The sequence below is a fragment of the Denticeps clupeoides genome, unplaced genomic scaffold, assembly GCF_900700375.1.
Source record: "Denticeps clupeoides unplaced genomic scaffold, fDenClu1.1, whole genome shotgun sequence".
Taxonomy (NCBI): Eukaryota; Metazoa; Chordata; class Actinopteri; order Clupeiformes; family Denticipitidae; genus Denticeps; species Denticeps clupeoides.
The window spans coordinates 60001-75414 of record NW_021629700.1 but is presented as its reverse complement, the minus strand read 5'-3'; the positions used below and the strand labels follow the sequence as shown (position 1 = coordinate 75414).

The window sequence follows — 15414 nt, the reverse complement described above, 5'->3', positions numbered from 1 at the left end:
CGCCGGTCGCGACCCGCGTGGAAAAAAAAAAAAAAAAAAAAAAGTTTCCGAGGAAGAGGAGGAGGAGCCCGCGCCCGCCGCACATGCGTGGAAAGCGGGAACGTCCCAAATTTTCCTCGAAGTGTCTATGCGGGCCTTATAATGAGAGGAGAAAGACGCTGACAATATATAAAATATATATATTTTTTTAATTTTTATTTTATTCGAAACATTTTAATCACATCTCTGCTCCTGCGCGCACCTGCGGACCCACGACTGGCACGCGGACACGCGCGTGAACACGGCGGGCTTCCGGCCGCCGCACCGCTTGCTGCCCCAGGCGGACACGCCCACCAGCTGGAAGGGTCCCTGATGGCGGCAGAGCAGGGGGGCGCTGGGGTCTCCCTACACACACACGTAGTGATGATGTCGTTCACACTCCGTCCCGGAATGAGAAGGATGTGATCAGAGGGGTGCGAGCGGGTTCCTCTACCATGCAGGACGGGGAACCTGCAGCATCGGTGCACAGGTGTGTGTCCAGGATGGTGTCCTCCCCCCATACCGTTCTACAGGTGCCCACGTCGACCACCTCCAGCCTGGCCTGGTGCAGGACGTCCGGGTTCAGGGCCGCTGCGGGGGGACAAGAGGAGGGTGGGATGTATTTATCATGGGGGACGCCGAACCAGAGGAGGTCGTCTTCACTCACATGTCGCCTTGGCGAGACCCCAGCCGGTCATCACACAGGTCCAGCTGTCGTTGACCGGAACGTCTCCGTCCTGGACGCACACCTGGGCGACCGTGGGGCCTGAAGGGGAGATCAGAAGAAGGAAGAGAAAGTGCAGATGCTGCAGAAAGGACGAGTGGGAGCTGCAGCTCGTACCCAAACGAGCCTCTTCGCTCAGTCGGATCAGACTCAGGTCACATGACACAAAGTCGCTGCCCTCGGGGGGACCGAACACTCCCTCTACCCGGATGGTTTGTGCGTCGTGCGACGTGAGGTTATGGAGCCCCAACACGGCCACATCTGAACTGGGCCTGGAAAACAACATGGCATAGGGTGGTAGTAGCCTACCTATGAACCACAAGACCCAGGTTCAAATCCCACTTACTACCATCGTGTCCCTTAACCCGGAGTGTCTCCAGGGGGGGACTGTCCCTGTAACTACTGATTGGAAGTCGCTCTGGTAAATAATGTAAATGCAGATGCATCCAAGCCGAGGTACGGTTCTGTACTCACTCGCAGTGGCAGTGCCGGGCCGCCAGCACCCAGCGCGGGTGGACGAGGACGCCGCTGCAGTAGTGGCCGTCCTCGTTCTGCAGGCTCACCTGCCACGGCCAGGAGTGCGGGCACGCGGCGCCGACGTTCGCCACCCTCGCCCCGTCCGCCACTTGCGCCGGGCCGCGGTCCAGCCCGCACGGCTCCGCCTCCGCGTTGTCACAGAGCTCTGGGAGGTGGGACGCAATATTCAGTGAAATCGGCGCCAGACTGATACTAAAAGAGGTTTCTGTTCCAAATTCAGATGGATGAAAACACCAATCAGACCCATTTCATTACACACAACACCAGACATAAAAAATGATAACCAATGTTGGATTATTTATTTCGTATGTAGGAGTCCGTCGACCAGGTGACGTTGTCCGGAGGTTCAGTCGTGGCAACTGGAGATGTTTCGCAGTCCGGCCTTGAACAGTCTTTCTAAGCTGCTCATCTTAAAATCTTCCCATCCGAATATAGCATGGAATATTTTTGAATGACAAAATATTACACTTCCAGTAATAACCATATCTAAGCATCTGATTATTTATAATAGACAATGGATGCAGGGTACTGATCATTTACATAACCTTTCTAACCTTATTGAATATATAGTAATTGATCATGTTCTCATTTATTTTGCCATCTCACTTATACATAGACTAACAATCATACACTTCCAACACACCGTGGCACTTTCTCATGGGCAATATGTGCGTATAGCCATACATTAGGGGTGTGTATTGGCAAGATACGATGCGATTAGATCATGATACGTTGTACATTTTGCTATATTCCACAATACAAGATGCACGTTTTGATATTACAGCAATGTTGCTGTAACGCATACATATATTCGATGTGTACATACAGGCAAGTTTACATATACACTCATTCATATTTTCACAATGTATAGTGTCCTTTTATACCCTACTGTTGGTGGGTTATTTTTTTATTCTATTTATATTTGCTGCTCTTATCTTATACTGTTCACTTTCTGCCAACTTGCGGTACTAATAAAGATTTATCTTATCCCTGCATGAGCCAAGTGTGCATTTACCGCATATACTGCGTATCAGAGGAGTTAATAGGATTTCATTGAATTTAATAAATTTTTACGGTACAGCCACTGGTTTCATTTCTGTTCATGGAGAGGGGAAAAAAAGAATCATTCATAACTTAACATTTTATCTAAGAAACAGCAGCAGAAATGATCACGTGTAAATGCGTCCAGAAGTGGGTGACTTAAAGAGAAATGTGCTTCTTGGCTGCGTATGGTGGACTAAAGGGCAACGGGACTTACGACCTTTAGCCGCTGAAACGATGGTGTGGTCCTCCACTGTCTGGGTGATCCAGTCCGTGTAGCCGTGAAGGTTGGTGTAAACACCGGGCTTCAGCTGCCGCCCACAGCCCACGCCCCAGCTGACCACTCCGGCCAACTCGTACCGGTCACACCATCAAAGCAGGACAGTGGACCGCCCGAGTCCCCCTAAAACACGCATCACGTCAAATATTTCATTCTTGAGTATGCATGCAAGAGTAATAAAATCAATTAAGCATGGACTCCGTCTACCCCATAATTCTCCGTACCTGACAGGCGTCCACACCCCCCAACAGTCTCCCAGCACAGAGCATGTTCTGCCTCATCCCGCGGTACAGCATGGAGCAGGTTTCTGGCTGCAGCACCGTCACGTTCACCTCCTGCAGCCTGGAGGCCTGAGGGCCGTCTGAAGACATCAGGAGGGTTAGATGATCATTAAAAAATAAAAATAAATAAAAATCTGTAGTGATCAAAAAGTCAATATCATTACTGGCATTACCAGAGGTGTGGCCTAAGGATGCACTGCGTGACATGGGGGGAAAAAAAAAACAAAAAAAAAAACTGGACCTGGACCTTTCCAACTCCAAATGTTTCTGATTCTGCTGCAGAGTAGGGTGTATATAGTTTAATGCATTCAGTCGTGATTTTAATGCATTAAAACTGGTTACTGATCACTACACTTGTTCACCGAGCACCACACGGGACACGTAAAGCCACCGTTCAGCTCCTTCCACGGGAAGGACCATGTGAAACATGGTCTGGCATGTTTCACATAGACGACATATATTCTCAGCTTATTAATGCGGGGTTAAGAGCGAGATCTGAGCGGAGTTCATGGTGAACAAATATATTCTGTTAGGTCGTCTGTGGTGTAGCTAACTGACACCTTCCACTCTTAGTATTACTACACATAGTACTACTGGTAGAGCATCCAAAACCCTGCAGACAGGTTGCATATGGACTAATAAAGATAAAAGTGATAAAGTGAAGTGATTGTCACTTGTGATACACAGCAGCACAGCACACGGTGCACACAGTGAAATCACCATCACCCTGAGTGAGCAGAGGGCAGCCATGACAGGCGCCCGGGTAGCAGTGTGTGGGGACGGTGCTTTGCTCAGTGGGCCCTTGGCAGTTCGGGATTTGAACCGGCAACCTTCTGATTACGGGGCTGCTTCCTTAACTGCTGCCCCCCCCCCCACCCCCCAAAAAAAAAAAAAAGTCAAGATTCCCACATTTTGGGAATTTGCAATGGCTGAGCCTCGCCCTGCGTGATCACGGTATCTCCCCTGCCAGGTAAGTATGAAGAACAGATATTATTTAATATTACACGAGACATTTAAGAAATTGTAAGCAGCACATGAAAAGGGCTTTTTTTAAACCCCCCTTCCCCCTTAGGAATCACTCCTGAGAATTTTATTTTACTGTCTAATGCCCCCCCCAACAATGATGAGGGATTTTCATCCCTGGTCCCACTTCACGTTGTTTTGAAGGACGTGCTGTGGACTTCAACCCTAAATGGGAAGAACTGACCCATCTGTCTGTCACAATACCTACTTTCTCTGGTGGACCCCCAACCGGTCACTGTGCAGGTCATCAGCGGGGTCACCGGTGACCCCAAGATCTGGATGGGTCTCACACACTCATTCATGATCAGGGCCACGCCCAATTTCACCAGGGCCAAGTCGTTCTCTTTGGTCTGGCTGCTGTAGTTCTGGTGAGGGATGATTCTCTCAACTTTGACGGCCTTTTAATAAAAAGCAAAAAAAAAAAACAGAAACAACTGGATTAAACCCCCCGCCTTCCCTCGGAAATGTGGCCCGTCTGGTGTGGATTACCTGCTGGAAGGTCTCGTGCGGGTTGTCCAGGTCGTGTTTTCCAGCCATGACAGTCCACAGCGAAGCTGCGTTGTACCTAAAACATATAAATATATATAAAAAACTGGGACGAGCGAGCAAACCGGCAGCAGCGGCGGCCTGTCACTCCGCAGCCCCACCACTGACTTTTTAAAGCAGTGTGCGGCGGTGACGACCCACAACGGGGACAGGACGGCCCCCCCGCAGGCCTGCATGGTGCCAAACTGCAGGGACACCTGCCAGGGCCACGAGTGCGGCCACGCCTCCCGACCACCGAGGATTCGATCCTCCATGTCCTGGCTGGACGGAAACGACCGGACCCCTGAAACGTGAAATGACAATAAATATACACTCACAACACACACACACACACACGTTTACTGAAAACCTGCAGATTCTGTTCTAACCGCTGGGCGGCGCTGCTGCACGAATCAGCCCAGCGGCCTTCACTTTAGCCAATGTTTATATGACGTGAAACGTGAAATTCTGACCTTCATTCCCCAAACGGTCCTCCAGCGTCCCGTTCTGCTCCGCCGCCACTATCGAGATGTTTCGGGGGGAACGACAGGCGGTGACCGCTCTGTTTGTGACTTTATCAAAAGAGCGACGAACGAGCGGACGGTTCGCTCCTACTCACCGTCCCGCAGCAGCGAGAGAAGAGAGAAAACGAGCACAACGATCATCTGGAACGCGTCACAAGGGGTCCGGAGGCGAATCGCGAGTCGTTTAAACGGCCGAAGCACGTGACTCACTGATTGACATTCCTAATTGATTGAAAAAGACAAAAAAATAGGTTTGTGCGCTGCAGTGGTCAGCCACGTGGGGGCGCCATATCACCGTTTCTCCGCCGGGATCTTTCTTTTGTCGTAAATTAATTACTTGTAAAATTAACAAAGTAGGAATACAAGTAATTTAAGAACACAAGGATTAAACCACATAATGATGTATAATTTAGTGTTTGGCAATCCTTTATGACAAATCAAATAAAAATGGCTAGTGTATTTGGTCACACATCGTCACCAAATGAGCAATGTTAAATATTGTGGAAGAATATAGAATTGTACATATACATTTACATTTACAGCATTTATCAGACGCCCTTATCCAGAGAGACTTATAATCAGTATTTACAGGGACAGTCTCCCTGGAGCAACTTAAGGTTAAGTGTCTTGCTCAGGGACACAATGGTAGTAAGTGGGATTTGAACCTGGGTCTTCTGGTTCACAGGCGAGTGTCTTACCCACTAGGCTACTACCACCTCTATATACAGTTCACATGTTCTATATACAGAACATGTGAATGTCAAAGGTCAAAAGGTCCCTCACCAAATTTCCAGTTTATTTTGACTTTTGAGATTGGGAAAAATGCTTCAAAAGATCGATCACTAGAGTACATAGAGAACCAAATGCTGTAAATGTAAATGCTGTAAATGAGTAGGACAACATTTTAAAAATTATTTTATTTATTCATTGACTTAATTAATGAGCACCCGTGGCAAAAAAAAATCTGTCAATTTCATTTCAGAAAGCAGCACCCAAAATGACGTATAGATCTTAATGTAGTTTATTAAATATGTGATTTGGTTGCCATGGTCACCACTTCAGAATGTGATTCTGACATAACCAGGGTCACTTCAAATAAGTTTTGCACATTCATTACAGCTTTTATTTTCATTTCATGACTTCATTCTTCAATTCCACGGCTCTTCTTTTCCTTTATATTCACATTCCACACAGAAACGGTTTTACAATCAGAATAAAACAAGAGCTTGAAGCAAAGCAACATTTCCAACACACACACACCTGACAGTTTCAACAGGAGAAAACACACACACACACACACACACACACACACTCATCTGTGTGCCATGTTCACAGAACACAGGCACTGGATGCGGTTTGGTCTGAAATGTGCCTGAGGTTCCAGCTCAGCTGTCAAAAGGACCAACAAATGTCACTTGACACCCAAAAATAGGATTTAGGGTCCAAAAGCCCGAGCCGCGGAGATGGCGATTCAGTTAAAGCTCATGTGGGACGCACCAGCATGCACTCTGCTGGAGTTTTTCCGGATCCAGACCCCGGGGGTTTGGACTTCATCCCATCCCAGACTGCAGAGTCACGTTCTGGCCGCCTGCTACCTACACGGCGTGAAGCTTCTTCTCCAGACGGTCCAGCTTGGCCAGGTTTTCCTTCAGCAGCTTTGAGCCGGGGGTCAAGAGGAGGGCACGCTTGTAGTACACCCTGGCGGCAGAGTAGTCGCCCTGCGAAACGACACAGACATTTCATTCAATTCACTCCTAAAGAAACATCTGGTCCATCACCACCTCCTGATCTCATCCAGAATGGCTGCGGAGATTGAACAATACCCTCTGAGGGAATTCGTCTCCGGATGAAAATTAAAAACATGAGTCAAGGATGAGGATCCCATTACCTTAATGTGCTGAATTCCCCCCATGTTCATCCAGGCTTGTGATTGGTCAGGGTTCAGTTCCACAGCAAGTTTGTAGCTCTGGTGGGAAATAAAGACAGTATGATCGGTATGTCGGTATGATGTTCATTTGCATGGATGAGACTTCGCAGATTTCAGTGTGGGACGAAAGGAGGAAAGGACGAGGAACCGACCTCGAAGGCTTCGTCTAGTTGGTTCATCTCCCTCAGCTGATTCCCTTTGGAGAAATAAAGCTCCGCCCGCACTGCAGCGTCCGATGGGTTCTGCAGCAGGGCTTTATCAAGAGCATCCAACGCCTGATGCACACACATTCCAACAGTTTGATGCTGGTTTTTCATATCATACTACACAGTGAGCGATACACACACACACACACACACACACACACACATTCACACGCCTACCTGGGTGTGATTGCCATGCTTGCTGTAGATGGCTGACAGCAGTCGATAGCACTCGACGCAGCTGGAGCTCTTAGAGATGATTTCTGTCGTCATCTCCTCCGCCTCTTTACTGTGGCCTGACATGGCCAAGACCTGAGCCTGGAGAAAAACAGAGAGAGAGAGAGAGAGAGAGAGACTGAGCAGAAAGAACACCATGGCAACAAACCTGGTGACCAGTGTTGTATTTCGTCACCAACATTTCGCAACATAAATGGTGGTCATGTGACGATAACTGTAATGTGTATGTGATATTGTTGACTCATAAACTAGACTAATATGGTATACTAAAACGAGACGTCATTTTCTCTTGTTAAATAGCGTAATTATTTCACGGTTTCTAATTCTTGTAGCTCCCATCTGGTCTAACAGATGTGTGGTTGACAAACATGGAGCAAATGAGAGCATCTTCTGTGTCTGAAATGTATGTCGAGTATTCTTGAGTCTATAAGAGTAACAATAATATAATAATAAGATTTTGTTTTAATTATGAAATGGGTTTGACTAAAAGAAGATGTTGTGTCTCTAGATACGTGTATTACTGTATATTGACTGGGTTAAATAGAATTACAGTACTAAAAGAGAGTAAAATACAATTTTCATTGACTAAAAGAGTCATGGATAATTTTGAGTAAAATAAAACTAAACCTTTAGTCGACTGAAACTTCACTATACTAAAATGAGTTTGGACGTGAAAAACTAAAAGGCTAGACTAAAACTAAAATTAATGCAAGGACAAGGGCAAGAGAGGGATACAGAGGGATGGGAAGAAGTGACTACTGATTGTAAGTCGCTCTGGATAAGTGCGTCTGATAAATACTGTAAATGAAAGAAGCAGCTATTAGAGTACAGGAGATGGGGGGAGGCGGGGATCTCACCAGAGCCAGATAAATTTCAGTGCTGTCGGGCTGCAGCACCACTGCCTCCCTGTAGACCTGCAGCGCCTCCTCATAGCGGCCGGTGTTGTAGTAAAGAGCGCCCAGCAGAGTCAGGATGTCCCCTTTACGGGTCACTTGCAAGGCCCTGAAGCAGCACAACACACACATGTGTAACTGGGGCAGTCAGAACAAATTTCAATGTTTTTGACACAGCTGCTTTTTGTTTTACTGCACCCAGTGGTGGGCGTGTGTGCCATGCAGGGAGAACATGAACATCGCCACTTAACCTGCAATAAATCAGACCGATCGTTTGGGAAAATGTTTGATGGATCAAATGTACAGATCGTGAAAGCATAATTTTCACAATAAAATGCCAGAATGCCATTTTTAAGTGAAAGTGAAGTGATTGTGAAACACTGCAGCACAACGAAATGTGTTCTCTGCTTTTAACCATCGCCCTTGGTGAGCAGTGGGCAGCCATGACAGGCGCCCGGGGAGCAGTGTGTGGGGACGGTGCTTTGCTCAGTGGCACCTCAGCGGATCAGGATTTGAACCGGCAACCTTCTGGTTACGGCGGCGCTTCCTTAACTGCTAGGCCAACCACTGCCTTTTAGTGTAAAGAAACCACTGGCATGATAAGCGTGTACGAAGCCCATGAGATAATGAATGTTTATTCACCTCAAAAATCCTCAAATGCTCACTCAGGGTGATGGGTTAAATGCAGAGGACAAATTTCACTGTGTGCACCGTGTGCTGTGCTGCTGTGTATCACAAGTGACAATCACTTCACTTCAAATTTAACACTTTAAACCGTACAGACGTACCTCGAAAAAGATGGGTCAGATAATACCAAGTATTCTTGAGGGGGGTGAGTAACTTTACCAGATGAATAAACACGCTACTATTTTGCTGGCAAATGAAACGAAAAAGTTATTAATGCAAGAAAGTTATTAATGCGAGATAATTAATATATTTATTTATTGGAATCATGGGATTATATTGGGGTGGGTTATATTAGCTGGATAACCCATGGATTCAAATCTTCTGGCGATATGACGGCTTTCCACCAGCTGAGTGCAATAAACGCCTTTGATTACCACTTGTTAGTTTTGGTCATCTTGAGACTAAATGTCACCTCTTGTACCAGGACTCCGCCTCTTTGTTGTCATTGGCCGAGCGCAGGAGGCGGCCCAGGTTCACCATGGCGACGTAGTGCGCGGGCTTTAGGCGCACTGCATGCTGGTAGTGAACAGCTGCCCGCTCGCTGTCACCTGAGAGCGACAGACAGAGGAGGTCATGTTGTTCTGAACGCGACTGTGAATGTGTGTGTATCAGTGGGAGGACGTACCGGTGTCTACCAGGAAAACGCCGTAGTTGTTATGCAGGTCTGAGCTGTCAGGACAGCTCTCTATACCCCTCAGATAAATCTCGTTGGCCTCAGAGAATCGCTTCTACACACACAGACACACACACACACACACACAAAGCCACATGTGTGAAATTGCTGAATGGGCGGTAATGGGAGTTGACAGTAAGCTGAGGAAGCCGCCGGCAGAGAGATGAAAATTTCCCAGCGAGGTTTTTAATTCAACACAACTCCACACACACAAGAGGAGAGAGAGAGAGAGAGAGAGACTGAGGCAGTAAATTAAAAAGATAAGGACCGCAGCCACGCAGCCGGAATATTAAAAAGGAGTGGAAAGAAGAGGCCGGGTTCAGGGGACGAGGAAAGTCACCTGCTCGGCGTAAAGGGACGCCAGGCTGGAGTAGGCGTCAGCAAAGTGAGGACCAAAGCGCAGAGAGTCCAGCAGCATCCGCTCAGCCTCCTCCTCCTTCCCCTGGGATCTGGGTGATAAAATACCATGTAAACGTGCATAATCAGAATCGTGTTTATTGGCCAAGCATGTGCAAGCACATACAAGGAATTTGATTCCGGTTGATGGAGTAGAAGAAAACAACATCAACAGAAAACAGCACAACGTGTAAGGATGTGTGTAAGTGTTATTTGTACGAGTTGTAGAATATGTTTATAAATATAAATACCGAATAAAAATATATGTATCAATGTAAATAGGTCTATAAGTGTGTATAGATGAACAATGTGCAGTACAATATAATAGACAATGCAGTACAATATAATAGATCAAAAATCTAAATCTTGTAAACAGAGTGTACAAAAGAGTGTAGATAATGTGTGTAGTGTGTGTGTGTGTGTGTGTGTGTGTAAACCGTTACTTGAGCAGGTTGCCCAGGTTGAACAGGGCTCGGTTGTGCTGGGGGTTGATCTCCAGCGCTCGCCTGTAGTGGCCCTCTGCCTCCTCCGGGTGGCGCGTCAGGGTGCCCAGGTTGTTCATGGCACTGGCATGTTGGGGGTACAGCCTGCAGACAAAGACAGTCAGAGTGCCGACCTGCGGATTTGGAACCGAGATGCTCATGTGGGAGAACGGGATTCAGCCTCTTCACCAAAGGCAGATCAGAGATGGAGAGAGTGGGTGAGGCAGGTGGGGGGGTGTTCAGACCTGAGGGCGGTTCTGTAGTGGTAAACGGCTTCATCGTTACGTCCGTGGTCCTTGAGGAAGTTGGCATAATTATAGTGAACCTTTGCATTGTGGGGTAGAGTCTGGATACCAGACCTACAGAGAAAAGAGAGGGGATGAATGAGGGACCGTTTAAAATATTGCAATAATTTACATTCACGGCATTCACCAGACACCCTTATCCAGTGTGTCTTACAATCATTAGATACAGGGACAGTCCTCCATGGAGACAATTAGGTTTAAGTGTCTTGCTCAGGGACACAATGGTAGGAAGTGGGGTTTGAACCTTGGACTTTGTGGTCTTCTAGTGCTCAGGCGAGTGTGTTACCCACTTGGCTACTTCCAGCCCAATAACACACACACACCTGAAAAGGGCTTCCCTGGACAGCCAGGTCTCGTTCTGCTGGACGGTCTTCCAGGAGAAGAGCAGCAGCAGCAGCAGCGTGGAGGCGGACAGGATCGTGGCTCCCCAGCGGCCAGACATGGAGTAGAGCCGGTGTAGACCGTGAACCATCAGGATACAGTATCCCATACTGTGGACGGGGACAGACAGACAGTAGATTTCATTAGAATACAGACAGAAAATCATCTAGAACAGCGGTTCCCAACATGGATTCTGCGATTATATCTGGAAACGTTAAATGTATAAAATACCAATAACACACCCAATAGGACCATCAAAACTCTGTATAATCCTGTAGGCTTTAGAGACTCTATATACCCTTCAGTGTAAAACAAGGAGAAAAAGAACAAAGACCTACAATTTTATTCGTTTTTACAAGTTTATTCGTTTAATGTGTGTATGTGGGAAGGAATTGGGGTTGAGGGGGTTCTGGGTTGACATGGACACAGGCAGTGGGGGCTGATCTAGAGCCAGAAGAATTTTTCTTTAGGCAATGAGGCTTCAGTTTAAGATGACCGTTGCTGGACGTGCAGACTATTTCTCCCTCTTTTAAATTGGCGTGAAGATGAATCAATCTGATTGGTGCGGCACAAACGTTTAGGCAGAGCCTGGAAAGAGTGAGAGCAGGTTGGGTGGATGTACGGTTCAGGATCAGGCCTTTGAGGTAATTCATTATGGCTTAAAATGCAAATTTCCTGATAAAGCAGGTTGAGGCGCTGATGAGCGCTGGGAAAAGCCATCTCCACCTGCTCCACCAGCTTGTCCGAGATGTCTCGGGCGGTGTGGACGAGTCAGACAATGAGATAAGGATGACCGCTTAATAATGTTTAGCTCCAAAGAGCCTGAAGGAAAGGTCTGGGAACATCAAGGCCACCAGCATTCAAGACACAGTGGACCACGTGGCTCCTCTGTGTGAGAAAAGCCAGCTGCGCCAGCTTCCTGTTGATGTTAAAAAGTGGTGTCACCGTGGAAACGTGACGCAGACAGGCGTGGGGCAATCAGAAGCTCCTCCCACACTTGACAGAGAGAGTGTTGAGTTTTCCAGCACTTTCTCCAGAGAAAGCCACACAACCTGATCTCACGTACACACACATACACACACACACTAACCTGGGCATGTACAGAACTCTCTCTGCCACCACAAATCCGACACGGAAAAACAGATTACTGGCGGGAATGAAGGGGAACACCAGGAACAGAATTCCAACCAGAACCTCCTGGCTCTCTGGATTCTACAGAACAAACAAGAAAACAGTGGCCATGTCACCCAACACACACCAAACAACCACGCCCGTTTATTAACGCATGTGACCCGAGCTCGGGGGCAGTAAATAAATCTTGGATTCTTTCAATGTCTGTATATAACATGTCATCATGATGCTTTACTGCCTGGACTGGCATAATATAATTAACCATTCATATTTTTTATTATGCTATTATACACCCACTACACACCCACCTTACACTTTTAACACTCCCAACACCCTTCAGTGTCATCACAGCACACACACACACACACTACTTCATAAACAATGTGTGAGACATTCTTATTTAATTAAACTGCTCGGTTCTTCTGTTCATTAAACACACAACTGTCAACAAGCAGCAATTAACTCCCTTAATTAATCTGTGCTCTAATTGGATGATTTGCTTGTTAGGCTAATGATCACAGCAGAGCAGCAGGGCAGTGATGATGGGGCCTTCGGTTCTTGTGTCAGCAGCAGATTGAAACACACACAGACATACACACACGTGCACACATCTCAGTTGAACGTGACGGGGGCGAAATGATGATGATGATTAGGGTCGTTTTCCGTTACCATGGCAGCAGCCGTGCGTTATTCTCACTTCTCAACTCACCTCTCTCCTGTTCTGCAATTGTGTGTGGTGTGTGTGTGTGTGTGGCCCGAATCCAGAACCGACCTCTCAAACGCTGAGACCCCAGCACACAGATGCACCCATACACGCACCCACACACACCACACTCACTCCTTCCTACACAGATACACACTCATATCACAGAGTACTTCCCTTTCTCTTACACACAGAAAACACAAAAACATGCAGTCATTCCCATGCACACACACACACACACACACAAACGGCTCCGACTCCGGTTTCCTTTATGAATTATTCAGGGCTGTGACATGAGAAGCACTAGGGAGAACCTCCTCACCATGTGTACCTTCCAGAGTTACTTAATTCTCCTTAAAGAACCTTACACGCTCATGCACACACTCATACACACAATCTTATATACAATCATACACACAGACATTCGAATTCACACTTGCATGCACTACCATCAAATGTTTGGACGCACCTATTCATTTACAGGTTTTGTATTTTTTTACACTATAGAACAAAACTGAAGATTCAGGACTATTAAATAATACGCTTGAGGTTATGTAATAAACGACTAAAAATTGCAAACTAGGTAAAAAGTTGAAGATTGGCGCCCCTCCAAATAAGGAAGCTTTTGCTGTGATGGCAGCATTTCACATTTACAGCATTTACAGCATTTACCAGACGCCCTTATCAAGAGCGACTTACAATCAGTAGTTACAGGGACAGTCCTCCCCTGGAGACACTCAGGGTTAAGTGTCTTGCTCAGGGACACAATGGAGGTAAGTGGGATTTGAACCTGGGTCTCCTGGTCCATAGGCGAGTGTGTTACCCACCAGGCTACTACCACCCATTTCACACTCTTTTCTGAGAGTGAGCATCTCATCAAGCGGCTTGAGGGTAAAAAGAGGTGATCTTGAAAAAACAGGCTCAACAAACATGCTTCACTTTCTCCTCATACAACAAATACTAAATACGTTTCTTGCATTGGATTCTTCAAAGCGGCTCCATCTTAGCCTCCATAACCGCCGCCACAGAGTAGGTGCGTCCAGACTGTATACACAATCAATAAGCACACTCACTGTAATATACCCTGTCACATAAAGTGAAGTGAATGTCACATGTGATACACAGCAGCACAGCACACGGTGACACAGTGAAACGTGTCCTCTGCATTTAACCCATCACCCTTGGTGAGCAGTAGCCAGCCATGACAGGCACCCGGGGAGCAGTGAGTGGGGACGGTGCTTTGCTCAGTGGCACCTCGGCGGATCGGGATTCGAACCGGCAACCTTCTGATTACGGGGCCGCTTCCTTAACCGCTAGGCCACCACTGCCCCCATCATCTTAACACATGGACACTGTAATATTCCCACATGGACACATTTTCCTGTTCTGACAGACCGATGACAGCAGCATGAAAAGCTGGCAATTCACACACACGCACACACACACACACACACACACACACACACACACCAATGGTACTGAACCATACTGAGCAACAAAGTGTGCAGAACACAGGTGTGTATAAGGTGTGTGTGTGTGTGTTCTCCTCACCTGCAGTGAGAGCGCACAGCGCACACACAGCGCAAGCATGCTGACGCCAAGCAGCAGCGAGGCGCCGTTCCGAGGATCCCAGAGCGACTCGACCAGTGGGATGCTACCCACCTGCCAGTCGTAGCATAAGATGATGGGAGCCAGAAGCAGCCAGGCGTTGAAGGCCAGCAGGTAGGAGTAGGTGAGACACCTGGACATACACAGAGGCAAATTTACACACACACACACACACACACACACACACACACACTCATTAAAGCGGTTCATTCCAACAGTTTCACCCTTCATACTCATCTACATACACACACACACACACACACACACACATAAAATGCTCACCTCTTAGTGCTTTTAATGTAGTGGCTGTGTGTGTGCGTTTAAATACTCTCCTTTCTTAATAACTTTTATCAGAATGTGTGGCATTACGAGCAGAGCAGCAGCTAAACCGTTAATTACAGACGATGAAAAACCACAAGAGCTCATAAAAAGCAGCTGGATTAATGTTCAGGTGGGAACGGCGCCAAATCCCCGTGTTGGGAAATGACGCGAGGCTGAGCTGGGAATGTCATGCATAAAATCAGTTCAGCCATTTTAAATGACACACACACATACATATCTTGAACACTCTGCCATTGCCCATAATGCACTTGTAGTGCACAGAACAAGCTTTTCTGACAAAAGCTTGATGTGATTGCAGAAGTGAGAGGGCCAAGTCTCAGCATATCTGGCCATCAGGTGGGTTTACCTGGTGAGCAGGTGAGGGGAGAAGGAGGCGGGGTTATCCTGTTCTGAGAAGAGAGGCATCGTACCGCCCATCAACCACAGACGCACCGACATGATGAGCACCACCTAAAGGAACACACACACACACACACACACACACAGCACAGCA

The 15414-nt window shown here is 47.1% G+C and overlaps 1 protein-coding gene and 1 pseudogene across 1 annotated transcript in view; both read right to left on the bottom strand.

Annotated features, from left to right (window-relative positions):
- Positions 1–213: 213 nt before the first annotated feature.
- On the bottom strand, positions 214–5244 carry LOC114771992 (transmembrane protease serine 9-like; annotated as a pseudogene).
- Positions 5245–5956: 712 nt separating this feature from the next.
- Positions 5957–15414, bottom strand: part of LOC114771993 (protein O-mannosyl-transferase TMTC1-like) — a 23738-nt gene continuing 14280 nt past the window's right edge. The window contains exons 6-19 of the mRNA XM_028965175.1: positions 15268–15371; positions 14523–14712; positions 12228–12349; positions 11080–11247; positions 10697–10810; positions 10413–10556; positions 9914–10022; positions 9526–9628; positions 9313–9448; positions 8178–8322; positions 7264–7401; positions 7033–7155; positions 6842–6919; positions 5957–6671 (exon numbers count right to left, since the gene is read on the bottom strand). Coding sequence (XP_028821008.1) covers positions 6549–6671; positions 6842–6919; positions 7033–7155; positions 7264–7401; positions 8178–8322; positions 9313–9448; positions 9526–9628; positions 9914–10022; positions 10413–10556; positions 10697–10810; positions 11080–11247; positions 12228–12349; positions 14523–14712; positions 15268–15371 — 1797 coding nt within the window. The 3' untranslated portion in view covers positions 5957–6548. The remainder of the gene's footprint in view (positions 6672–6841; positions 6920–7032; positions 7156–7263; positions 7402–8177; positions 8323–9312; positions 9449–9525; positions 9629–9913; positions 10023–10412; positions 10557–10696; positions 10811–11079; positions 11248–12227; positions 12350–14522; positions 14713–15267; positions 15372–15414) is intronic.